The 27,829-nt window shown below is 39.3% G+C and overlaps 1 protein-coding gene across 2 annotated transcripts in view; it reads left to right on the top strand.

The window, feature by feature from the left end:
- NFKB1 (nuclear factor kappa B subunit 1) overlaps window positions 1-27,829 on the top strand; it is a 56,236-nt gene that overhangs the window by 9,160 nt on the left and 19,247 nt on the right. The window contains exons 2-9 of one of the 2 annotated variants that reach the window (XM_072036960.1): window positions 3,161-3,213; window positions 4,335-4,419; window positions 12,609-12,649; window positions 15,107-15,205; window positions 22,183-22,331; window positions 23,791-23,954; window positions 25,206-25,364; window positions 26,381-26,485. In XM_072036960.1, coding sequence (XP_071893061.1) covers window positions 3,169-3,213; window positions 4,335-4,419; window positions 12,609-12,649; window positions 15,107-15,205; window positions 22,183-22,331; window positions 23,791-23,954; window positions 25,206-25,364; window positions 26,381-26,485 — 847 coding nt within the window. In that variant the 5' untranslated portion in view covers window positions 3,161-3,168. The remainder of the gene's footprint in view (window positions 1-3,160; window positions 3,214-4,334; window positions 4,420-12,608; window positions 12,650-15,106; window positions 15,206-22,182; window positions 22,332-23,790; window positions 23,955-25,205; window positions 25,365-26,380; window positions 26,486-27,829) is intronic. The other variant, XM_072036961.1, reaches the window with a different exon arrangement.

Genomic DNA, 27,829 nt, shown 5'->3' with positions numbered 1-27,829 from the left:
GCACGTGGAGAAGGTGTGTAGAAATTCACACAGTAAGGGAAGAGGGCAATTAAAAATTATACTGTGTGTGTTAAGCTCTGCCTGTAATGTTTGGGTCTGATTCTCTTTCTTTTTTTATTATGTTACTGACACTTCCTAGATTTACTTTGTGTTTGTTTTATTTATTTTTTTGTTTGGTTGGTTTGTTTTTTTGCAAGAAGAGGAAGGTTAGGGATTTGATAACTAAATAAATCTGAAGCAAAAAATGTTAATTTGGAGGCAGTACTCCTGGAACTTTTTTGTCATTTGGATTTCAAAGAGGACAAAGCGTGGAATGAAACAGAGAGTGCTCTCAGTCATTTAGAGGGGTCATTTTAAACTGCTGGGTTAATTTTTGTCTAGGCCCTGCAACGGCACTCGAGTGTCAGTTTACATACACAAAGCCATATATTTGCACATCTAAATCATCTCATGTTTATATTAAACTGGCTTAGCAGTCATGCCAGGGAGAATGTCTTTAACCTTTCCCCGAAGCGTTGCAGCTGACTGCTGAACACAAACGAGCTTAAGTAAGAGACACCTGTGCTTTTGGTGCCAGAGAGATTGGGCTTAATATCTCGTTACAAACTCCTTACTACATACCTGCAGCAGCTGGGCATCATGCAGGTACCTAACTGCTGCTTCTCATCTCCAGTGACTGCAGTTTTGCTCTTGGGCTGTTGTTGTTCACTGCATTAGCAAAAAAAAAAAAAAAAAAAAAAAAAAAAACAGAAATGACAGTTTTGATCAGATGAATTTTGAAGGACAGGTTCTGACAGACATAGGTGTCATTTCTGCCTGAATTTTGGCATCAGGTTTTCAGAAAATACTGCCTCTGCGGTATTTTTCCTCTTTGAAGCCACGTAGCACATCGGTGTAAATGTGTAAATATGACCAGGAAGCAGAGCAGGTGTGCAAACCTTCCCCCACAGGCTTCTGCTGGACCGGGAGCGAGGCAGTCCGAGAAACCAGAAGAAGGCAGAGATGGTGGCGTATGTTGTGAAATCTGTCGTGCTGGGTTTACAGTTAAAGCTGGGAGATGCTTTGTTTGAAAGTTTTGCAAAGAAACATGCAATCGGTAATCTGGGAAGTGGGCAGATGCTATTGATCTTGGCTCCTCAGAAGCTGTTTCCTGAACACGTGTAATTGCTGTTATCTAGGTATTTTAGGTATTTTGAAACAGTTTTGCTTATGTGACCCATGAAACAGCGATTAAATATGAGAGATCACAAAACAAGGCTTTTAGGGCCAGTGTTTATTCTCTTGTGCAGAAGAGATCCAGCATTTGCATTCGTTACCTATCAGTGTGCATCAATGGGTATACCCTGACACTTCCTAAAAAATGTTGGCTGTTGAGGTCCTCAGGTTATTTACCGTAACATCTACAGCTTTGATTGGGAAGTGTTTGCCAAAAACTGAATTATGGATTCAGTGATTTCAATAACTTGTCACTTGGTGATAAGCAATATATTTGTTTGTTTCTTTTATGGAACTGATGAAACTCATCTTAGTAAGGTTCATTCTGTACTGCAGGCTTGATTACAAATGCCTTGGATGTTAATTTTTTTCTAAACAGATTGCTAATAATAGCAAATTATTCATGAAAATAATGCTGTGCATAATGTGCTTCTGAAGCAAGGTGGTTGACTGGTGTTTATATTGCTGAAGTCCTGATGTATTAGGTAATGAGGTACAGCATGGGTGACTGGCTACTTGTTATATCTGCTAACCATTTTTGGCTGAAATCTTATGATCAAATATTTAATGTTTACTCAAATACTGCAACTGAGTATTATCTAGTAGATATTTCTGTCTAAACTTGAATTATAAATGAGCAAGCACTTCTATATTCTAGGTTCAAAAATACTTCTGCCTTCACAGACCTCTTTGCTGGAAGTCATCTATGTATTAAGTGCCTCCTATTTCACCATTTAAAATTTTCTTCTGTTTTTTGCTTGTGTGGGATGGGTGGCTCTGTGTTGTCTTTGGAGCTTTGTCTCTGTCAAAGTGAAGTACCTAAGTATTCCACTTATCTTCTTGATAGTTGCCTTTCTAATTCCTGTAGAGGGTACGTGGTGACTCAGTTTTTCTGTACGGGTTTACTGCTTGCTTGCTACTCTCTTCCGTAGGGCTGTAGGTTTTCACAGGTTGCTTTGCTTTGCTGGAAAACGTGGTTCATGTTCACTGTAGTGGAATGTGAGAGCTAGCAACACACTTGTATCTTTTATTAGTTTTTACCCTTATTTAGGGTGTCTGCATGCACGCAGACATGAGTCTCCTGACATCGTCACTATGGTTATTTTCAGATATGCCCTTGCAGAGCCCTTTTCAGTAAGATCAACACAAATGAAATTGTGATTCTTTCAATAATATTTACACACAGGGAAATAACACTTATCTTTTATAATAGACCTAGAAAATTCCTAAGAAAAATTCTAGGTTCTGCTACTGGCTTGCCATTATGTCCCCTGGAAAGATAAGGCAGGCTACAATTTCCCACTGGTCCAGCAAGACCCGTGAGAGGAGGGTTATGTACGTTGCACAGTCATAATTATCACTGTCAGCACTAAAGATTTTTTGGTGCCAAGCACTTGTGGACCTCAGGAAATAAAGGTGTTAAAATTAGTCAATGTTTGACTCTTTTTTTTTATTTAAAGAAAAAGATACTGAATGTTCTTTCTTGGGGATCCTAATCTTGTATTTAGCAGTACTTTACAAGAAACAATTCATTAATGCTCTGATGTTGTCTTATTGTATAAAAATGCAGAGCGCTGTTTTTGCTGAACTATGATGATGATTCTGCCTGAACTCCAACAAAAGAATAGCCAGGGTAAAGACAGAAACAAATTAATTCCTGATTTAAATGAAGTTGCAGTAAATGTTGACTTTGGGACTTTGATGCCAGGAGTTTTGAGTTGCTTGGGAGAAGGTAATGGAAGACCCTCTCTGTAGCATCTCTTGTCCCTAACCCTTGCAAATACTGGGGAATTTTAGGGGTATTTTAGAAATCATTAATGTTGTAGGTAAATCAGGATGGGTCAGAGATGGACCTTGTAGCTCTAACAGTTTTCATCCTTCTCAGTTGCTCCACTGTGAAAAAAATGAGAGTTCTGAACATTCTTCTTGTGTTTTTGTGTTTCAGGACTTAAAATGGCAGGAGAAGATCCCTACATTATGGGAGTGTCAGATCCCCAAGTAAGTGTATTATCTTTGTGTATTTTCAGTATCCCTGTATTCTATTCTAGCTTTCTGTGTTGCCTTCCTGTTGTGCTGTCCTGTCATTTCCTAGACCTCAAAACGTGTAAATTTAAATGCATTCAGCTATTGGCAGAAATCATATTTGAGGGGAATCTTGCTTTTATTTTTTTCTCTAAGCTGGCCTTTACATGATCTGTGAAGTACCTTGTCACCGGTGAAATGGCTAAAGTGAGAAGGAAAGCCAGGCCTGTTTGCAAGAAGCAGTTGAAAACCATGCTCATTTCTATGCCCTATCTGCCTGGGACACTTGCTCTGAAATTCTTTCTGTTGTGGGCATTGGACATGATCTGAAAATGAGGCCCCTTATGCCCTAAAAAGCCGCTTTATATCATTTTTGGTGAGATTTGCATTCATATTGATGACTAAAATGTCCCTTCACTTGCACAGATCAGAAGGTCTGGCTCTTCAGCCACTCTTCCAGATCTTACTAGGTCATTTTGTGATTTAATTTTATCTGGATGTGAGAACTTTGTGAGAATTTTATCTGGATGAAGAACAGATCATTTCTCCTCACCTTAATTTCCAAAAATAGATGATTTTCTCTTTTGTGCTTGCTCCACTTTAGAAGATTTATACTTGACAACATTTCAATGGATTAAGACATGTCTATGTTCAAAACAAAAATTGCGATTTAGCCAGGGCATACTGTGTTCTTGCATTAGAGTTTGTAAATATATTTGAATAAGGAATGTAGTCTGGTGGGGTTTTATCACAGAAGTTGAAATGAAAACTCACATGGCTCTCAACGAGGCCCTTGCGCAAGACATCTAAGGTCACGTTTTCAGAATTTGGCCTCGAAGATCTTTTGAACAAACAGCTGTAAAATACATGCTTAGAAATTGTGCTGAGCTCAGTGCAGTCATGTAATATTCGTGAAATTTTGTCCCTACCATCAACTTTGCTGGCATTGCTGTTGCCAGCAGAAATAAACTAGATACAAAATGTTTACTTATTGGAGCCGGAATATTTGCAGCGAACTTTGAAGTTCTTTGCTGAAAGTTACTTTTTGAAACTGTTTATGTGTGTAGTAATGAAGAGTATACTCTTTTTCAATACAGATGTTTGCAATGGACCAGTTCATGGGAATGAATACAATATTTAATAATACGGGTTACATTACTTCAGACTTACCACTACGAACAGGTAGGAACTGCTGATATCAGATTGTGCTATTTTCATGCTGTTTCTTCCAGTTTTGTTTTTCTTTTGCATGGAGTTCTTGTCAGAGATTGCTTTGTTTACACTATTGTATTTCTTAATACTATGTACAAAGTTGTCAACCAGACTAATGTTGGATTGACTTCGTATTAAACCTTTGAGCATCTCTTACGTACCCTCATGAAAGTTTCAAGAGTGAGACAAAGTGATTTTCATTTGACTTGTACAGAAACTGAAAGTTTCAATCAGTTAAACGATTTGAGTGACCAAAGAGCTTTGAGTGACCTCTTAATTTATTTTTTTAATTTGCATCATCAGTGACCTCTAATGTTTGCATTGCCAGTTTGCAGAGTACAATATGTACTTTTTTTTCCCTCTTGAACGTTTTTTGTAATAATTCTTAAGGTGCTTGTTTTTCACTAATAAAAAGTAGAGTGTATTCAACTTCCTGTATCATTCGAATGTGTTTTTCCTTCTCGGTGACTTCTCTGTTTCCTGTACTGTGGCTGTCTGGTATTAAAAGTACCTGACAACTTCCTGAATAATAACACCAGTTTGAAAGTTCAGAGTCAAATTTTGCAACCGAACACTGAAAATAACCAAATAGTGTTCTGCAAAAGTCTGATATGCAGTTCTTCTAGTATGGTTCCAGAACAAGAATATCAAATATGTGTGTTATATCTCAGCCAGTATTAGCTGCTTGGTCAATTTAGGTCTGGTTTTGCGTATTAAATTTCTTTATTAATTTTGCTTGAATTTAGAAAATTATGTGTTTCTCCCGCTTTATTTATTAAAATGGCTGATTGCAAAGGAGACGGGAATTAAAAATCTATTTATATGAGATTTTGCTTGATTTACCATCTGCAGTATAGTTATTAATGTCTTTTAACATTTCAACTTTCTCTTGCTGATTTGACCTGTTCGAGTCGGTTGTATAAGGATGTAGGTAGTATCTTCTGTATTGCATATGGCTTTGTTTTGTTGAAAGAGCAAATCCCTTTTGTGTTTTTGCTTTTTTTTTTTTTTTTTAATATATTGGATACACTTGACAGCAGTGAAGGTGTAAAGGGTAGAATGAAATAAACAATTAGCCTTTTACTTCATAAGTAAAATTCCACTTCAACATAAAAATAAATGCTGATTGAAAAATAAAGGCATGTTTACTGTTTTAGTGCTTCCTGGTTTAAACCATACTTCAAGTTTTCTTGACTGAACATTAGCGAGGAAGGATCAAGAAACACATATGGTACAGATAATTTTGTTTCAAGATAAAATGTTCCGATGAGCAAAGCTCTTGACAAATATGGACAGGCATCCAGCAAATGAATGTTGCAATCATTTGTTTGCACTGTTTTTATTAAGGCAGTATAATTGTACAGTAAGATTCATCTGTGTAAGATTAAAGGGCTTGTAAGTTATATACCAAGGGCTTTTTTTTTCCGCTGTTCTGCCAGAGTTTCTAAGGAACGAATAAGGTTATTGGAATTCTGATTTCCCCAGAATGATATCTTTTTTACACATACTATGTAAGCTTACTTTGTACTCTTCATGCCAGGTTCATTCCATACAAATTATTCAGGTATATAAAACTGATTTTCAGATATCTATGTCCTGCCTAAACTAGAAAACAGCTGTTTTTGAAGTCATGTTGGGGAGTCAAGAATTCACTGGGATCTAGACTCACAGAAAACTCTTTTAAGTCTAAGTCTAGCTGTGTCCTTTATTCGCAAAATTACTTAGAAACTGCCTTTTTTTCTTTCTTTTTTTTTTTTTTATGGCACTGCTCTTGTCTGCTGCTGAAATATAGGTGGCACATTCCCGGTGTACAAAATGGGGTTTAATTAAGAAGTGTGAATTTCAAATTATTACAAACAAAGGCTCGATCATAAATTTCAGAAAAGGTTGTTAATTCAATGCTATCTAATGATTTTTTTTCTTGAGTATTATCACTATAATACTTACTTCCTCCCCTGCTTGAAACTATGGTGTATTGATAGCTAGCTCTTTAGTTATAATGTAGTATAATAATTTATATATTATGTTCTGGTTGTTTCGAAGCAGGAACTAGTTATTTCTTTCTATACAACAAGACCAGTTACAAATTCAAGTGGGATTTTCCAAAAGTACTTCCAGTCAAGATACAGAGAAGGTGAAACAAGCGTTCTAAAAAGGATTTTTGTTCAGTACAATTGGATGATTTAAACACAAAGATCCAAGGACATTAATTATTGCTCATGATTTGGTGTGGTGCCTACATCTTTCAATCTCTACGTTCACAAATGCGCATTGTCAGACGTATTGCATTGGCAGGCAGTTTCAATGTATAACTGAATTGCCGTGTCACGCCAGTGTAGGTGAATCAACAAACAGCTGGGGAATTTGGGGACTTTCTAATGATAGATGTTCTGCTGTTACATTAATATTTACAGTAATACTGGAAAACCTTTGAGGCGACGGGGCAAGGATTTTCTCTTTGCATTTGTGAGTGCTCAAATCTCTCTACCCACTTTTTTCTCTGTCTCACGTATATCAGTTTTAAGTGAAAATTACAGTCAGTGCTTGGTTATTTGGGCTCTAAACCTGTAGTAGGTAGTTACTTGGTTCAAGTTCTACATTTATATTTAAAACTAGAAGGAGAAGTGGTCTCTGTGTACCTCGGGAGAAAAAGAGGTTATATTTATAACAACTACCGGAATAGCACAAGCTGTAGGACCAAGCTGTGCGTTTAAAATACCCCCAGTAGCAGGCATGGTGTGGCATGAAGTCAGCAGGTTCTTTGGCTCCTTGGGAAGCATCCTGCCTTTGAGAGTCAGGTACTAACCCTTGATGGTGTAGGGGATGGAAAGAGCATTATCTGCAGCATGTGTTAAGGCTGTGTAAAAGCAGATATGCAGCAGTCTGATGTCCACTGTGTAGTGGAGGGATAAAGTGGGGCCTGAAATTGGAGAGGACATGGGCAGGAACTCTTAAGCAAAGTATTTTATAATTTTAGGTGTTTCTTTCTTACTCCTGATTATACAAGACCAACTACAACCATATTGCAGAGTACTCAGGCCGGGGGGGAGAGATAGGGGTGTTCGGGGGAACTGGTCACTTATTTTGTTTGTTACGGGCTCCCATCTAACTAGTTATTGACACTCAGTTGTTATTTGTTTTTCTTTTTTTTGTTCTTTTTTGGTTTTTTAATTTTTTTTCCAGTCAGACTAAGCCTGTGAAGTTGAAGCAGGACCATCAGCAGCTGAAAAGGCTGCTCAAATTATGTTTTCTTGTATTATCTAACCTCCTCTGCCCAACATTCTGCAATGCTTGCTGTTGAGAACTGGGAAAGGTATAGAAGGATAAAGCATGCCCTTTAAAAAAAAAAAAAAAAGAAGAAGAAGAAGAAGAAACTTTATTTCGTATTTTCTCAAAGAAAAAGTTATTCTTAGTGGGAGATTCAGGGAAGCCTGACCATCAGCAAAAATGGGATGGGTGTTCATTTCCCGGTGCCACGGCAGCAGCCCTACTCTTCATAAGCACGGGCAGAATTGCCTACAGCTTTTGGTTTTTTTTTTTCTAGATCTTCTGAAGAGTGAAATGGGGGAGGAAACGGGTTAAGCAAAGCCCATGTGCTGCTTTCTTTAAACATCTTGCTTTAAATATCACACTTCAAATTCTGCAGAGCCTTCCTGTAAGGGTAGATCCCTGAGGGGGAGGATTTATGAATCACAGAATGGTTTGGGTCGGAAGGGACCTTAAAGACCATCTCATTCCAACCCCTGCCGTGGGCAGGGACACCTCCCACCACACCAGGTTGCTCAAAGCCCCATCCAGCCTGGCCTTGAATGCCTCCAGGGATGGAGTGTCCTGGTTTTGGCTGATATAGAGTTAATTTTCCTAATCTTCCTAGTAGCTGATATGTTGCCACATTTGGGATTTAGGATGAGAATAATGCTGATAACGCATCAATGTTTTTAGCTGTTGCTGAGCAGTGCTTACACTGAGTCAGGGATTTTTGGCTTCTCATACTGCCCTGCCTGCGAGGAGGCTGGGGGTACACATAGCATCATGTTGAAAATAAAACTGGGGGAAATGGCTGGGGGGAGGCAGATGCTGCTGAGGGACTGGCTGGGCATCAGTTGGCAGCTGGTAAGCAGTTGCATTGTGCATCACTTGGGATTTTAATTATTTTTTCTTTTTTTTTTCCCCTTTCTTATCAAACTGTTCTTATCTCAACCCACGAGTTCTGGTACTTTTTCCTTGTACTCTCCCTGATGACGCTGAGGGGAGTGAGAGGATGGCTGTGTGGTGCTTAGCTGCCTGCTGGGTTAAGCCACACGGTGCATCCCCAGCTTCTCTGGGCAGTCTGTTCCAGTGCCTCACACCCTTTGAGTAAAGAATTTCTTCCTAATATCTAATCTAAATCTCCCCTCTTCTAGCTTAAAACCATTCCCCCTTGCCTTATCACTATCACCTTGACAAAGGGTTCCTCCCCAGCTTTCCTGGAGATCCCCTTTAGATACTGCCTTCACAGGAGAGGTGCTCTAGCCCTCTGATCATCCTCGTGGCTCTCCTCTGCCATAGACCTGCTCTAACAGGTCTATGTCTACAACGGGCCTTGAGGAAGGAGAAGAGACTAGATCTGGAGTCTGAGCTTTTAGCAGCAAGGTACCACTTCCAGGATGGACACAAGAGAGTTAGTATTGGGTTTTATAACCAAGACCTAGAGGCTGAGAGTGGTTTCATCCATATCCACGGGGTAAGCACACGATTACAGCTGCTTGTATCCTCCCAACCTCACAAACCCTGGACTTGGCTGTGGTGGAAAGAGCACACTTCAGCGGGTGCTCCTTTGGGAATTGTGTGTGCAGGGTGAGGCCTGTCAAGAGGAAGAAAGAATGTAAGCGGTGGGAGTGTCAAGATGCAGGAGGGCCTCTGACTCAGACAGGAAGGAAAATGAAGAAATGTAGCAGTTGGAGAAGACGTGGGGAAGTGCGACTGTGACTCAGGCTGGAGGGGAGGCAGCGGGATGTGAGCTGGCCTGTGGCAAGCGAGGCGAGAAGGCAGAAAAGGAAGCGCTGAAGAGTATCAGGATGTGGCGTTCTGCACCAAACCCCCTCCAGGCCGGAGGACTGCATGACCGAGTTGCCGTTCGTAGCCCTTCTGGTTGTGCAGCAGTGCCATGCAAGTCGTGAGCAGTCTCGTGTCAAAACTCAGCTCTTGGCAGCTGTGGGAGTCATCCCTGTGCGGAGGCCAACTCCATGACTGTGTGCTGCTTCAGCCTCTCTGAGGCAAACGTGGAGCTCAAGCTGTGTGTTTGGTAGCGTTCCTTCTGTTTGTGTAACTCTTAAAGGGGGGTTCCTCACCAACAGCTTGAACAGCCTAGAACAGAGGTGCAAAAAGTTATCACAAACCTCGTCGAATAAACACCTTGCTTTATTCCATATTCCCCCTCCTGGGGAAAAGATTTGAGAGAGGGAGAGGAAGAGACAGAGAAGGGACCACACAGCAAATGTTAGGCTGTCCATCGAACGTACTTCTGGAAAGTATTCAGAGCCTAAGGAAGACAGCTGGATGAGACCTTTTGCGAAGCAAAATCCTTCTCATAGTCAAAATAATATGTCATTTAGGCTTGAAAGTTACCTTTAATATTTCTGCTTTATTTCTAAATAGCATTTCTGGTATAGTCAAGTGCCTTGCATTAGTGTGCCTTCTCTGTCCACTTACTCACATCTGCTTCAAATGCTGTACCAGAGAATTACTTAGTCATAAAAAAGAGAAAATGATCGGTTAATGTCTATTATCACTGATTAATGTTAGCAGACTGCACCCTTTTTTGCACTTTCTTAGTATTGGTATGTAAAATACTTTATTTTTTATATATTTTTATGCTTTATTTATTTATTTATTTATTTATTTATTTTCCAAGGGGGGCATTAGTACTACTGTCCTAAGTTTTCCGTTTTCCAGAGTTTTCACAAATGCCATGCAAGGTGAAACCATCTCAGTAGTAGAAAGAATTCCCTTTGAGCTTTCCACTAGGCCAATATAATGGAAATCCCTCTCTTAGGACTTCAAATTCCTCGTGCAGAGGAAAGTCTTGAACCTGGGTCTGCTGCATCCTGGGGGACTGCTGGAACCACGTAGTAGCTTTTGTATAAAAGAGCACTTTGTTTTTCTGGCTCGTGCTTAAGAGGGAGCAGTAAGGGTTTGTGCCGATTCTAATCACAAGTATATGCCTTGAAAGTGAATTCCTAAGGGGAAAACAGCCGAAGAACAACTGCTTGGCAGGTCCTGACCTGGAGGCTTGGTTGAGAGTTGAGCTACGCGGTTGTATTTAAAGTGAATTGCTTCTGCCAGTGCCCAGAAGATACGAGGCCTCTGGATTGTTAAAAGTATAAAATTGTAGGTGCCTAATGCATGGGGAGAGTTAGAGGTCTGTGAACAGCGGTCTTACATTCAAGTGCCAGTATCATGCTTAAACTCAACCTTACTCATCTTGACTCCATGTTACAGTCAGAAAAAAGAGCATAAAACCGCACTAAAACTAAATAAGTAATCTACATCTTTTAAACTTTAGAAAACCCAAGATGTTTTTCCTGATTTCTAGTGTAAAATAGCGTGTGTATGGTCTTGAAGCAGTTGCCTTACGTGACTTCAGAGATTTTAATTGTAGCACTGTTTACTTTTTAACAGGAAGAGTGTTGGATTTGGGAAATAAATTATCTTTTTATGTGAAATTGTTGTGACTGGCATTTGCAATGGACCTTTGGCATGAAGTTAATTCAGTTTTGCTGACTTTGACAGCAAAATAATAATTCTGTCTGGTAGGATATTTATCAAAACTTTTCATTTTGAGAGGAATCAGTTAAGAACTGTCCTGTCTGAGGACGTGAAGGTCTCTTTCATTAGAGTTGTATTGAGGAGCAGAGAAGGACACGCAGTGATACTGCAAACTGTAAATGAATTAATCCTCCACCACTTTTAATTATCAGGGGACACTGAAGTTGAAGCAAGCATGTGGATCTGTGCTCAAGCCAAGTACTACCTGGTTGAGGTAGCTGGATAGTGTGGTACTTGCAGGTGGTACAGATGTTCAGAGGCTTCTCGTGAATGCTGGCAAGGCACAATATGCTTTTTTTGCTTGCAGGCCCTGTGGTATAGATGAAGCTTATCTCTTCTGGAGGTTTCATGTGTCCCAGTGATTCCTCAGCATGAATAGCTTCAGTAGGGTATAAGTGATGATGCATAAAGTCAACAGGAATACAGCTGGCGATATATTGTGCAGGTATTCACAGTGAAGCTGTCATGTGGTGTCTGCTTTGATAACAATGATTTTTTAGCATTGAAACCCAAATCCTCTTCTTCACTTGTCAAGAGACAGGAAGAAAATTATACCTCGCAAAGCTGTTGTTTTCAGCCTCGGGAATGGCTTGCATTTGAAGAGGCATTTCACACCCATCCACCTAGGGAGCTTTTCTTCTCTCCATGCAAATAAATCCAATTGATCAGAGTTGAAGCTTCTTTTGGATGAGGTGATTAATTCTGAGCTCTTGTGGCACAGAGTTCTCGTTGGATTTAGGGTCTGCTCGAAGGCTATTTAAACTGAATTATTTATTGAAAGAATGTAAATGGTTTAGTCTCCTCAGTTCCATTTTTTTAAAGCAGCTCTGACTGTTAGGACGTGTTGAGACAGCTTGAATTCCTCCTATATTCCCATACCTCAGAGCTACCGATTGGCTCTCAGCTTTCAAAAGCACCTAGTTGGTAGGAAGCCCCAGGGCCAAGGCTTGTGGATATAGTCTTTAGAGCCCAAGGGGTTTAAACACAAAAGTTAACCTTAGCTCAAGAAGGCCAGGCAGCTCATCTGTGGCAAGAAGAGGATCCCACTCTTACTCAATGCTCAGAGTCTTAACTGGATGATCTGAGTTGCTCCTTTAGGTCCTCTGAGCTAAAAGTAGCTTTTGGTATTTAATCAATCCTTTCTTACTCCAGTGGTCTTGGTAAAGGTTACAAGTGGTAGACTCCCAACTGATAAATTAGTTATTAGAATTTTACTTAAGTTCTGAAGATGCTTAGGTGCTTTCAAAAAATTTCAAGATGTTCAAGGATATCCATTTTATCCCTGTAACTTATGTTTCATTGTAATAAAAATATAATTTGCATTATGACATTTCTTCTTTCTTTTATGTTAGCAGACGGACCCTATCTTCAAATCATTGAGCAGCCAAAACAGGTAAGAACACTACATTTTGAAAATCTTTAAGATAGCTATGTCACTATGTTCAGCTTTGAATAAAGCTGTGACTTAAGATGAGAGAGAAGGGTTGAAGAGGTTAAACTTAATAACAAATATGGCATTTAACCATGAGCAGTTTTTCCTCTCACTTTTGTAGTTAAATCGTTTCCTGTTTTGTTCTGTCTTCATCTCTGTGTCTCTTTGGAAGTGTCATAAGACCAAAAAAAAATGAAGGTTTTAAAAAATGTCTTGCTAAATATAGACTTGTCATCTTAGAAATGAGTGTTGTAGTACCCCAGTATTTTGAAACATAAATTCATAGACCAATCATGGGAGTTTTTTATAATTTGTTTCATGTTTCTTGAAAGATGTGAAAGAAAAAAAAATCCAAACATTTCATTCCATTCCCAGAAGTTACAGGAAGTTTTGACTTGTGTTCTGTCATCATGAAGAAATCCTGTTGTCCTTTGGGATTCCTTTTATCACAGTTGGCTGTTCTGAATAACCCAAGACAAATGAAGATAAATACTTGAAAGTAACTTTTTTTGGTGACTCAGTAGTGAATGCTCACTTACGCTGCTCTGATAGTGTCAGTTTCACCCTAATGCACTGGTTATTATTCATGCAGCTGAAGTACGGAGTGTTTCTGACTGGTGTCATCAGCAATTACAAGTATTCCTCCTTAAGCTGTTACAGTAAGAAGTCCCTTTTTTTGCCTCTCCCACGTAGTTGCATAAAATCCTACATTATGCAGCTGTTAAGTAGATGGTTGTCTAGAAGCCATTCTGTCCTCTGCTTGGCCTTCTGCAAACGCATGTCACAATCCAGTCACTCTTCTAGGGGACTGTAGAGAACATCTATTTCAGGCACACGCTCAGGACATTTTTATACTTGAGCATCCGCATGGGAACAGGCGACACTTAAGTGTCTTAGGTGAAACAGCAATGTACTGTGAACTCTTGGAAGAATATGCTGCCTCTTTCTTGTTTGAGATTATCCCAAATTAGGCCACGTCTTTGCATGGCAGAGCCTATAGTGTGTAGTACCGAAAGAGAAAGCACCCTTTTCCATACGTGACATCTCCACAAGCTGCTCTTTAGTGGAATAGCATGTGGCAAGCTGAGTGATGATTTATGACAGGGTAATGAGGGTGATCCATAGGCAGTGTGCTGTGCTTGTGTTCATTTTAGGAGCAAAGAGACAATGGGGGAGAGTAGGACTGTATGTGTGAAAACAGCTACCATAGGAAGGGCAATATAGACTGGGGAAAGCCACTCAGATGTCTGCTGGACCTGTTGGGCCTAACGCATAAGAGGTGAAGAGAGACTGGGTTGTCCCTGGCATCATGACTGTGGAAGTTGCTTTTCCCTCTGGACAACTTGAGTTCAAGCTCATCATAGTTGGGCACTTCACTTGCAATACACTTGGTCACTTGGCCACCATAGGAGGGCAAATACGTGATTTAGGATTAATTACACCATCTGATCAGCATCTGAACAATAGACAGATCTTTCTGTTTGCTTGGGAGATATGTTCTTAATCTGAAAAGGCTTTGTTTAGTGAGATAGATGTTGAAGCTAATGATTACAGAGTAATTTTTTGAGACATGTTCACTGTCAGCTAATACAGACTTCAAATTCAGAGCTGCCTACTATTAGAGGCTGAATGATCCTTGAAGGATGCAACACACCTGGTGCTGTTTGCGCAGGCACATCAGGAGGCCTGTATAAGACAGGGACTTTGCCAGAAATTGCAGGACTGTGGAGTAGGTCTGAAAGTATTCAAAGGTGGGGGCCATATAAAACAGCATAGCAAAGTAGAGTTACCAAATACATTTGCTTAAGATGTGCATCTTCTGTACAGTGTAGATTACTTAGTAAAGCAAAGGGAATATAATTTCCTGTAATGACAAAGGACGTTTGTACTCTAGAGCGGTTGCTACTTGATCATTCAGTGTCCCCTGAAGCTTTTGTGCTGCCTCAGGACTCTTCTCAGGGATACAGCTTTCCCATGCTTTTCCTACAAGAAAGAAGGATTTCTGTTTCATCCATGCTCTTTTTTCTATGATGTTGTGTACTTCCCTGATTGATGGCAACCCTCTCTACCTAGCAGCTATTGTGGGAGAAAGAGTAACTGTTCTTACAACCTCTGTCTTTTAATTTTTATCTTGTTTTGAGAGTGTAAATAGATCTTTGCCTCAAAATATCTTCACTTGCTGAAAGAATATCTGGTTGTTGATAATGTGTAAGAGTGAGAATAGGACAATTTCTCTGGAGCTACAATTCAGTGGTGCTTTGTCAACCATTGCTCAGACAACATTTCAGGGACTAGCAGCTGTAACTACTGTTTGTGGGCAAGTTGTGTGTGTGTGTATTCATGCACATGTGCATGTGCTGTCTTTTTTCAGTTTTGTTTTTAAAGAGCTTTCAAGTTTCTTTTCCTTTATTTCCACAGAGGGGTTTTCGATTCCGATACGTATGCGAAGGGCCTTCACATGGTGGACTTCCTGGTGCTTCCAGTGAAAAGAACAAAAAATCATTCCCTCAAGTCAAAGTAAGAACATAAAACTTTAACATTTTGCGAGCTGAATGCAAGTGCATGTAGGACCTTACTGCAAATCAACACACTTTTGTATGACATTTCTCTGACTGCCTGCACTTCAATTCCCACTTTAAGAGTGAAATTGATTTTAAAAAGCAAGTAGTTTTCAGATTTGTGGAGATACTTTGGCACCATACTTACTTGCTAGTAGTTAAGCAGTAAGCTTTCCTACATTTACCACCTCACTGTTCTTGTGCAGACCAATGGAGCTCTTCTGAAAGGTGCAGTTTTAGTATAATGTAAGGCCTAAGCTGGTCAGTTACACCACTTCCAGCATAATGCTAGAGTCCAGTCACTTATTCCAGTTCAGTCTAAAATGCTATTTAGCAAGTTTTTATTCTTTTTCTATTCATGTTACTCCTTACTCTAGGGTATCGAGTTCTTAAGTTCTTAAGGACTTCATCCAGATTACATTAAAATCAACAGAAATCTTGTCATTTTAACAGGAGCAGCATTATGTTCAGGAGTTCACTGAATCTCTTTTATTCCAGGAAAAATTCAAGCATGTTAATCAAAGAAACATTCTGTGCTAGCACAAAATGAAGATGATAACAGTGATGATTAATCATTCTAGGATGAACTTTCTTTGCCTAAGGTTCTTGCAGCAAATTCTTTCTGCACAGAAGTGGGGAAAAGATGCACTGTGTTTTCTGCATTTTTTGGAACTTAATGAGCTCTCAGTCTTGTCCCTGTGTTATGTCTTTGATGAACTTACTGTGCTAGAGATTGTCTCGTGAGGAACAGGGTTAATATTTTTTAATTCTGGTGTTGTATTTTACTCCGTTACAGGGAGAGAAGGGAATGGAAGGGTGGCAAGGAGTTAGCATCTGGACTAGGCCTTGGAGTGTGCCGTTCGTTAGCTTTCCTCGTTGTATGTGTGTAGTTCTTTTGCAGTTCTTGAGAAAGAGTGGAGTTTGGAACAGTTGCTTGTCCATAATGAATTAGTATGAGCATGACTCAACGGAAAATAATCAGCATTGGCTGAGTTAGCCTAGGGGGTGTTAGTCTGGCAAATTGAGAAGAGGCTGAAAAAGCTGATTTCATGTGGCCTTGCAAAACTGTTATGAAAAATTACCAGCCCAGGCAAAGAATCTACTTGCTTTTCCCTTTCCTATTGTGACGATAATGATGAACCATTGAATACAATTTTACTGGTATGTTCAAATAAAAGGAATGTACCTCAGTTGAGCAAGATCTTTGGATTCCAATTTCATCTGTATTGATGCTTAATACAAATAATTATCAGTTGCTATTGATGATATTTGTTATGTTATTGTATTTCCCAAAGGTGTGATGGGACACAAAATAGCACAACGAGATAAGCAATGAGAAGTTCTATAGGGAATGGAATTTCTCCGTGGAAAAACTAGAAAGCAAATGTTCTTTGGCTTTCCATCAAACCTGGTTTCATTGATCATCAGATTTTAATTTCATCTAAAGCTCCCCCAACACGCACGTGTCCCTTCCCCTCCCTTCCTCTCGTCCTACTGTGAGCATCTGGTTTTTTTCTAGTACAAATCCCCACATGGCAACACCTGCTGGGAGAGGCTGGCAAAGGAACACAACAAGTAAATTCCTCAAGGCCATTGCTTGTTAGTGCTTGTTCTCGATTCAAGTGGTGCCAGTAAAGACAGAACCGTTTCACACCTTTTCCTGTAAGTCTCTCCTGTGTTTTGTCAAAGGGTGCTCACCTTGTTGTAAATGAAGCAAGCACAGTTGAAGATTACTGTATTTTATTTTATTTTTACAGTTATGCCAAGGCTTTCACCGTAAACCTCCATTTGTTGATCATGGTGATGCAAAAGGGCAGTAGTGTGAGCATTGGCTGTTCTGTAAAAAGGAGGCTTTGTGACAGATCTTTAAACCTTGGCCATGGGGTAGATGGTCAGTGCAGCTCGCACCAGGATCTCTCTTATGCTTGGCTAACTCTGCACAGAAAACTGATGCAATTTACCAGTAGCCACCATAGGATGTTCTGAAAATACACGTCTTCAGTGCACTAAAAAGCACTGCAGTCTCCCTACCCGCTTTTGTTAGTATTATGGGTTAAAAGCCTAAAGAAAAACATGTATCTGATATGACTTCTTGCATAATGTGGACTATTGAACCTCACCCTTTTTTTTTCCTGCACCTACTCCCTAACTTCCAGCTGAGCTGGAAAGCATAAAGATGCATCTTTCATTTCAAGTGCTGAAGACTTTGCCATGTCTCTAAGCAAGATGTTTTGGTAGTTAATTACGTATTTAACTACCTCCTGTAGAGCGTATTAGGAGATGGTATACACCAGGAGTTAGTGCAGCAGTTCTACCGTGCCAGCGAGTCTTTGCACTCAAGACAAATCTGTACTGGCTGGCAACTTGGTATTGGTTTAAAAACTCTTGTTTTAACAGCACAGTAGCACAGTCAGAGCAAATGGAGTCCACTTACCAGTAGTATTTTTCCTGTAATATCAAAGATAGGATTCATTCAACTTCATACTTTAGGGCTTTGTATTCCTTTGTTTACTGCCATCTTTGCTAATAGTAATCTTAATGTTATGTACAAAACATGTTGTGTTTTTAGAGGATGTAGTGGATTTTATGTAACTTTGCAGAGGAGCTGCAGATATTGAACACACTATAATGAAGGAAGATTTCATGGCAAGCTACCTAAAATTCTCCGTTTTAGATTTCATTTCCATCTGCTTGATGAAAGTAACACTAGAAAATTGAGTCTATCTCAAATACCATCTAGAACAGCTGAAATTAACGCTTTTGAGCTGTTTCCTCATAATTTGCTTGTTGTCCAGGTAAAAAACAGTTGTATTTCTGTAGTTGGATATAGTTACTCTATATCCAAACAACCAAACAACAACAGATTTGCTCTCCCAAAGCTCTCTAAAGAGTTTTAGAACAACAACAACAAAAAAAAAAAAAAAAAAAAAAAAAGAACCACCAAAAGAACAAAACTGGATTATCTGATATTATCACCAGCTCACTGAATAAGTTGCTTGTTTTTATGCATTTGGAAAACTGCCAGAAAACTTCCATAGAAGATTTCTACTCACCTTTTTACACATTGACTATGTATGTCCTGATCTTGCATACTGATGTTAGCGTATTCATGTTTGACACTGAAGTGCTTGATCCAGTTTTGGGTGTGAAAATAATTTGCTGAAAATAGCGGTGTGAGGGAAATGTCCTGAGTTTTCATCTCCTTGGGGGCAAATCGACATGGGTGGCTGCAAACAAATTCACGTTGCCTATTCTGTGAGCTGGATGTAAATGAGTTCCAGCCCAGAGGCTGGGTAACCACTTTTGCTCAGAGATGTGCCCAAGCTAATGAGCACTGTCTTTCGGCTGATGAGTCTGGACATAGTGCAGTTCGGCTTGTGAATCAAAGCCGAGTACCAGTTAGGTAGTCCCGAACCCAGGCGCCCAAACAGGAGCATTGGCCATCCAGACATGTCCTTGGGCTATATCCTAAATTATACCTCAATTTGGAGATAAGCTTTCTTATTGAAATCAGGGGGATTTCAGCACCTACTTCAAGTTCAGGAGGAAAATCTGGAAAATTAGGCAAGTTATTTAGTTAATGAACTTTCTTGTTGAAGAGAGGAGCAACATACTTGTGTTGTTTTTTTTTTCCCTATAGGAATTAAGTTGTGGAGTGATAGATCACGGATTATGGGTTAAAGATTAAGTCATTCAACGGCCAAGAAAAGAAATAATCACTAGTCAAAAACGAGCAGATTTTTTGTTATAAATCTTTAATGCCTCTTAAAAACCTGCACTGAACCAATTCAACTGAAGTTAATTTCAGTGAGATTTGTGCTTTTTACTGCCATGGCTGGTTTGGCTGAACATGGAGTACTGGGGCCCTGTACTTGGGCTCCTAAGGCGGTGCACCAAAGTCCGTATTTTTGGTGTAAGAGTGACCTCAGATTCAGAGGATCAAAAGATCTACAACTCCCATCGATTTAAGTTACTTCACATTGCTTGTTCTTAGGTGGCCTAAAGATCTACGTAAGTATTCAGTTGCCTAAATAGTTCCTACCAAGCACGAAATGTCTTAAACTGGCAACTGGAAAAAAAAAAAAAAAAAAGTAATGGTGTTCTCTGAAAACGTGGCATTTATGAAGAGTGAGTGATGCCTCATCTGTGGAACACTTTTTGTATGTGAGTATTTAAGGCAGCACTGGTCATACTCAAAAGGTCAGGCAGGATTGGGGATGTAGCTGCTATAACGAAGTGATTAGAAAGAGAAATAGATATTTTTATCATTGCTGGTTTTGTATGTTTGACATGGTCCTTTCCATCATTTGCTTTCTTTAGTTAACTGCTTGGTTTCACTTCTTGCTTGTATGAGTAACTCAAAAAAACATCTTTCAAGTAGAAAAATGTTTTTCTACAAGTCTTTTTTTTAAGTTTTAGAAAGTATAAAAAACTGGTTGGGGTCTGGATCTCAGGAAGATGTGAAAAAAATGAAAAATCTTTCAACTCTTGTTTTGAAATTGACTCAATTTCAAGTTCACAGGGTCCTCTTAATCTCTCAGACAAATCTCTCTCAAACAGGAACAGCAGATAAATGTGAGCCTGCAGCATTTTAACTTTATCAGATTAGATCAATTGAATGCTGCTTCAGTACAGGATGTAATCAAGTATTACAGCTATGCTCTTCCCAGGAACTCCTTATTTTCTTTTTTTTTCCCAATCTTTAATTTGGTGTTCAGTAGCTAGTATTTCAGATCACAGGTCTGATTTCGAGGGATACAGCACCCAAACGTGGTCTCCCCATATTGTGTATGTGTTTTCCTGTCAACACCATAATCCTTGGGTTCCTGTATAGGTATTCATCACTGTAATATACTCTCTACCTTCTAACGCCTTTACATGAAGGAAAAGGTGATAGTTATTTGTATATCTTAATAGCAGAAGAAAAAAAAAGGTTATTCTGAAGTTGTGGTATCAATGATTCAAGGACCCAAAAATGATTTCAGGCTTAGTTTATGTTATATAAGGCTGGTTAACCAATGGGACTATTTTGCTGGCCACTGAGATAATCTGGATACCTCAAAATCAAGTAGGTAATACTGTCTGTAAGACATACAGGTAGGAAAGAATTCAAGGGCATCCTATAGCCTCTGCAGCATAGGATGTCAGACTAGATGACGAAAATAGTCCTTTCTTGTCTAATGACCTATATAAGGTATTACGTTTTAAGAACTCTTTTGTTTTTCCCCTGAGAGAGACTACAAAGATCATGCTGAGCTGAGTAACAGGGGGAGATTGCAATCTGGTTACCACTGCAGTTATATGTTCTGCTTTCAGAGGCTGGAAAGTCCTTGACGTGCAGCAGTCCTACCTACAGTTTCACTGTGGTTTCTACAGCTGATGAAGGATTGTCTTGAACTTTTCTGATGTGATACGAGGACATATGTGTTACTCATAATGAATATAACACTATAGATGTGCTGGGAACTTTATAGCAGGGAGAGGCTTGTTTAGTGAGGGAAGAAAAGACAATATTTTTTAAAAAGCCCCTCTCTCAGCCTTAATTGTAATAATGAAGGTGATATGTGGGACATAACATAATTTTTATTTTTAGGTCGCTTTGTGAAAGTTGCACAGGGATCCTTGCATTTTCTCACTGCTGATAAATGGGGAACTGGTGAAGGAGTGATTATTCAGTGTCTTTGTGCAGTTTCAGTCCAGGAGGGATTACAATTTGGGAACAGGAGAAAGCATGAGTACCCTGTGCTTTGTATTTCAGAAAGCGACATTTGCAAAATCCACGTTAATACAGTACTATACAGTTACCTTGCAGGCAGTGAGTAATGAGAATACTTTTGCACACCTGTTCCTCCTGGAACACCTTTTTCATAGTTTGGCTGGTGTGGTTTTTTTTGCTTTTAGCAGCGAATAGGAAGATGGTGAAGGCACACGTACATACGCAGAGTGTTTCAACTGTGATGGAAGGGGTTCAAGAGAGGGGTTAAACGGAGTGAAGGAAGGTGGCAGGACTTAGTAATGTGGTGAAATCGTGGCAATCCCCGGTTATCAGCGTTTTATCAACAATATAACCTTAAGTATTCGGTTCATCACCGATTCATCACTTTAATGTTTATCGTGATCCTTTAATTCCTTGGTTGATTAGATCTATAAGCTGCTGTAATACAAAGAACTTTGCCTTGGGCACATTAGAAGAAAAATTAGAGGAGGAGGGAAAAAAACAACATTGATAAAAGGGTTAATTAAGTGAATTGGAAGGGAAGGTAATGTTTGCTTTTTTAAAGTGAGATAATTTTATATTTGGCATAATTTGAAAACGATGCATAACCGATAACCGAGTTGAAGAGTATTACTTATGAGGAAAGAAAATCACGTTTGAATAATATATGTAAAGCAACTAACTTACCAAAATGATATATTGTTAGTAATTTTAGGGGGTTTTTTGAAGCATTACTTGACATCGCAATTTTAAAAGCTATTAAAAATGTATGATGATTAGAAACTATAATGAAGGAAAAAAAGCTTCACAGTCCTCCAGAGTGCCTCCTAAGGCACTCAGTTTATCATAACTGACTAACAATGTCTATTGTGAATTTGATGTACTAATTGAAGCTTAAGGAGAGCAATGCAGCATAACTGGCTGGAATGTAAAACTGGTGTTCATGATTTGGGAAACAGGTCGCTCTCCCTTACATTCATTTTATTTCTTAGCTTTTTTGTCACTACGTCTGCCATTTGTATGTTAACTTGAATTACAAAAAAAGTGTTGACTTTGTGATGATCTGTTGCTGTTATTTTGTCACTTAGGATTCATGAGAAGACACATTCACATTTCTCCTATGTAAGCTTGATTGTACTTAGCTGACAGAAAATACTCAACTGGAATCATTGCTTGTTCCATCTTTAAAAAAATAATAACAATTTTATCTTTATTTACAGATTTGCAATTATGTTGGACCTGCAAAAGTAATTGTCCAGTTAGTTACTAATGGGAAATACGTCCACTTGCATGCTCACAGCTTGGTGGGTAAATTTTGTGAAGATGGAGTATGCACAGTTAACGCAGGACCTAAAGATATGGTTGTGGGGTAAGTCTGTCAAATATATTTGTAACACTAAACTAAGGTAAAGAGAATCAATTAGAAACACTATAAGAAGCAGTGCAAAATCTCTACTTATAAGCAGCTAAGTGGAGCACTAGTCTTCATGCTCTAATGTGTGCTTTGTATGTTAAACAGAAAAATAGACTAGGGTTCTGTTTACCTCTTTAGAATATGGCCTAGGCAGGCCAAATAGATTAGAGCAAATAATTTTCGGTTAGAATTTGTAGAATTTTGGTATTTCGATGTGCAATCCAAATTTGTACTGCAAGCTCATTCTTTAAAATATAAGTAGTTTGTTCAGAAAGACCGGACTGTAACGTTACTGAACAGAAGTTTTCGTTACCTTTTTGATCAATATTTTACCATCACTGAAATACACCAATAGGAATATAGTGAAGAGAAAAGCATTAAGAAAATGAAGTTAGTAAATTTGAAATTAATGCAAGACAGGTATAAACATGAAAATACTAAATGAGTCAAACTTTTTAAGTTTGAAGCAGCAAGATTATAGTGAAATTGTAGTTGGTCTGTTCTTGTTTAATTTAAAAGAGTAATTGTTTATATCAGTAAATGGAACTCAGGCTCCCGTCTACGTTTTCAGGCTTAGATCAGGTTTCATGCTGGCTGTAAGTTTTAGTTCTGTGATCTCAAGAATGTCTTTGTTGGTGAAGAAGAAGAAGTTTAAAAAGCTGAGGAGGTTGGGAGAGAGAGATTCTTTTAAACTGTAACTTTTGATGTCCAAGCCCAGTGCACTAACTTTACCAAGCACAGCAATTTAAATAGCTTTATTTGAAATGCTCCTTTTCATCTTGAAAAGTTTGGCTCATTTCCTAACTTGTCTTGTTTTTCATCAGATGTTTAGAAACAGCTTTCGTATCCTCAGTTGACCTGTATGAAAATTGAGTTATTGTATTGTTTTCATACTTCCAGATCTAATTGATTTTTGAATGTGCCAGGAGATTTTTACAAAAGCATATTTTGTATTATGGAAATTTTCATTCAGAGATACCTGAAGTGTCTCGCTGAAAGCCCAGAGCCCAGCCTAAAATATTTTCTTTGGAAAATTTACGCTGTTTTTAGCTTGCTCTCTAAGTCAGTTTGAACTGACCAAACTTCTGATCAATTGCGTGCTTTGCATAACAGCCATAAAATTACATATTAATGACAGAGCAAACAAAGTGTGACGAGCAGCTTTTCAAAGGTTTCTTAGTTGCTTCCACAGTGTAAGTCTGAAAACTAATAGATTACCTCTTGCCATGGGAAAATCCTGTGCAGCCATACGATCGTTGCCATATGATGGCACACGTTTTACATGCTTTTTAAGGTTGGCTGAAATTTTCATGCTGGAGTTCAGCGGAGCAGCTTCCTCTGGTAAGAGAAACTGCCTGCTGCAGGTTTGGCGTAAGACATTAAGAAAATATTTCTCTCAATCAAAATTTGTCAGGTTTGCAAACCTTGGAATACTTCATGTCACGAAGAAGAAGGTGTTTGAAACTCTGGAAACACGCATGATAGATGCTTGCAAAAAAGGATACAACCCAGGACTCTTGGTGCATCCTGAACTTGGCCATCTGCAGGCAGAAGGATGTGGAGAGAGACAGCTAACTGGTATGTGGAAAGGGTGGCCTGGTTTTAATAGGTCTTTTATTAAAAAACAGACTTAGCTTCTAAAAATGCAGATTCTTAGCCAGAAAAAGGTCCTCGGTAGGAAAACAACCTATGGCTATGTGCTTGTTGTGTATTGTTGCTGTGTTTTAGGAAATCTGAAAGTTTTTGCTGTTAACATGTACATGAGTAAGGAACAAATTTCTTCCATAGCTGCCTGTACCCTCCTCGACACCTATATTTCATTACTCTAATCCTGTTTAGTAAGCTTATAACTAGAGTCATTTTGTGCTATTGCTGTGAGACATGATATCACAGAATTGTAGGGGTTGGAAGGGACCTCAAAAGATCATTGGGTCCAACCTCCCTGCCAAAGCAGGGTCCCTAGAGCAGGCTGCCCAGGTAGGTGTCCAGACGGGCCTTGAATATCTCCAGAGAAGGAGACTCCACAACCTCCCTGGGCAGCCTGTCCCAGTGCTCTATTACCCTCACCGTGAAGAAATTCTTTCACATGTTGGTGCAGAACTTCCTGGGCTCTATCTTGTGGCCATTACCCCTTGTCCTTTCCACACAAACCACTGAAAAGAGGTTGGCCAAATCCCTCTGTCTCCCACACTTCAGGTATTTATAAACATTGATGAGATCTCCTCTCAGTCTTCTTTTCTTCAGGCTGAACAGACTCAGGTCTCTCAGCCTTTCCTCATAGGGAAGATGCTCCAGGCCCCATATCATCTGTGTGGCCCTCCACTGGACTATTTCCAGGAGATCCCTGTCTTTTTTGTACCGGGGAGCCCAGAACTGGACACAGAATATCCTTAAGTAACCATGGAGACTTTCTTTGAGAATACCTGTTCAGTTCAGCTGTGTTCCCTGTAAAACCTGTGGTCTACATCGCTTTCAGGAAACATATAAAGGGTCCGGCCTACTCTTTATCACTTCAATACTGGCATTCAAATGTCCTTAGGGGCAGCCTCTGTCCTTGTCACAACCTTTTTAAATTGAGAGCAGAAAATAGTCATTTTCTGTATGTCTCTTAATTATATACCTTATCTTAAATAATATCTTACTCACAAATTTGCAAGATGAATACAGTATATTGTGAACAGCTCCTTCTCTTCAAATAAAAAGATAGAAGCCGATAGATACTAAATGAAAATGTTTCCTTGCTATTGGTGTTTTTTGATAGTAATGTTTGGAAAATGCACAGTCCCCCACCCTTTGTGTTAATTCGTGTGTACTATTTGTTGGTTCCAGAACGAGAACGAGAAATTATTCGTCAGGCAGCAGTACAGCAGACTAAAGAAATGGATCTCAGTGTGGTGCGTCTTATGTTTACAGCCTTTCTCCCCGACAGCAATGGCAGTTTCACACGGAGACTTGATCCTGTTATATCAGATGCAATATATGACAGCAGTAAGTGTCTTTGGCTTTAATTACCTTTTCAATAAGGGGCAAGCTTTGTACATAAAAAAGTAATATGTAGATATTGCTATAGCGAGGTAGCCCATGGATATTGGCCCCATGACTATCCAAGTACACCATTGGTAAAGCAAAGAGGAAGAGGAGGGCAAAGCATGAACAGAGACAGAGTGTTTATCAAGCCATATAGAAAAACTATTGAAGTTATCCTATCCTTATGAATCTGACCATCAAAATTTTGACTCCAACTGAGGAGAATAATAGAAATGGAAAATATGCATGTTTCTGCTGTTTAAGTTGCTACATAGTTTTCATTTGCTAGATTTTTAGCTCCCAAGGTGAACTCTTTTTTGTTGATTCCAAAAGATTTTATTTTATTTTTCCCTAATGTCCTTTTTTGAACCATCCAAGTCCTTTCCACAGAGAGGACACAATTTGTCACATAATTGTCCATCACACATGATTTAATTATCAGATGATAGCTCTATCTCAAGAACCCATAGGTTTCCATTGCTGCCTCTGCTAAGATCTGTGGAGGTGAGCTTTTTGATCGCAGTCTGGTATGTTGGTCAGGGACTGAGGTTGCTTTCAAGTAAGCCACAGTGCAGAGCAAGCATTGCATATTGCATTAACCTAATGACTTAAAGGTAACAGCTTTCAGCAGTGTCACATTGCAAAGAAAACAGGAAAGAAAATGTTCTCCTGTAATGCGCTCTTGTCATAAAGTTGCAGGATGCAGTTCACTGCTCTGTTTTTGTACTAACACTAATTGTGCTGGGATGGCCAGGGCCTTATTTTATAGTTAACAGTTCATTCAGAGCTTAGAGCATACAAGATTTCACCCGTAAGATGAAAAACTGTTGATTCATCCTTTTTAAGTCATAAACAAATTTAAGTAGGTTGAATTGGTGGCTTGTCTGTGTGTTGCATTTGTGTATTTTTATTTTTACTTTATGTAATCTAAAATTGTTGCGAAGTTAAACATTTTTAAAATCTTTTCCTTTCAATAGAAGCTCCCAATGCCTCCAACTTAAAAATTGTAAGAATGGACAGAACGGCAGGGTGCGTAACAGGAGGGGAAGAGATTTACCTTCTCTGTGACAAGGTTCAGAAAGGTAAGTGTCCTGGGTATTGTAAGGCACACCGGGGGTTCATCTGGAGTAATGCATGAGAACTGCTGGGCTGCCTTACTATTCTCCTCTTCTGATAGCGCAGCAGGATGTGTAAGTGCTCAGCCTTTCTGGAATCCAGGCCAACAGTCCAGAAAATGAATAAAAATAAGCTTGCAAAGCAAATTCAGCATATGTTGCCTCCCCAGAGACCATGTGATCAACTTTGTTCTTCTCAAATTTCTGCCCTTCCCATGATCTTTTTTTTTTCTTTTTTGTGGGTAATGGGTTCTGGGTGATCTTTGATTCCATTATCTCACACCTGCTCTGAATTATTCTAAAGTTTCTGGTTTATTATTAAGTTTCTGACTATAAAGGGTAAGTATGAGCATTCATTATTAATCACCAGTGGGAACTGAACGTTTTCAGTGCTGCTGCTAATAACTTCATTTTTACCTATATGCTAATGGTAGAGATTACTCAGGGTAAACTGATACTTCTTACACACTTGTTTTAGTAATCTCTGCTTATGGCTATGAATGTGTCAGGATTGGGCTCTTAATGGTTTATGTGGTTGTAGTATTTGGGCTCAACTAAAAAGAAAAAAATAAACAAGGAGTGGGGTAAACCCTTTGCATTTTTCAGCTGTAGGTGATACCTGGAACTCCCTGGTATAGATTGGATGGCAGAGCAAGTGCCCAGTTCTCACCTGTTTGCAATGAGTGTTATTAAAATCGTGTTGCTGCTTTCCATTAATGCAGGCTATCCTCTTCCACCTCTCTTCCCTGCCAAGTTCTTCTACCAGTTTATCAGGAGAGAGAGAGCACTTTGGGGGCTTTGAAAAAACTGTTTTCTTCAGTAGTGTGTATACCCTCTGCTTTCAGGAGAACTGAGATGAAACATAAATCTTGTGCACAAAATAAATAAATAAAAGTCTGACTCAGTGGAAGCCCCGAGGTGGGGTTTCCCCTCAGCCCTAGTGGGGTTTCCCCTGACCTCACTGCTCTCAGAAACCTCCTGCCTAAAGGAACTTGAGCATGCAGGACAGCAGGGCTGGAAGCAGTGGTTTGCAATCTTGAGACTAGCAGGTGGTGGATCAGAGGAAGCAGTCTGCCTGCTCCAAAAGCATGTCCTGCTTCAGCCACCCCACGAGAAAATAGTTTTGCTATTATTTCTTCTCCTCAGAGGTGCTGGGGAAGGAATATACGAGTGTGGTATTTCCCAAGCTCTCCTAAAAACATATAAATTAGTAGCCAAACAGAGAACGAAATAAAAGTTGTTTAGAGGAGCAGAAGCCAAGTCTCACATTTATGGCGTGGCCTGTGCTGTGTTTGGGGGGTGAGGGATCAC

The sequence above is a fragment of the Anas platyrhynchos genome, chromosome 4, assembly GCF_047663525.1.
Source record: "Anas platyrhynchos isolate ZD024472 breed Pekin duck chromosome 4, IASCAAS_PekinDuck_T2T, whole genome shotgun sequence".
NCBI lineage: Eukaryota > Metazoa > Chordata > Aves > Anseriformes > Anatidae > Anas > Anas platyrhynchos.
Note: the sequence above shows the minus strand (reverse complement) of the source record. Positions and strands in the feature narration are given on the sequence as shown.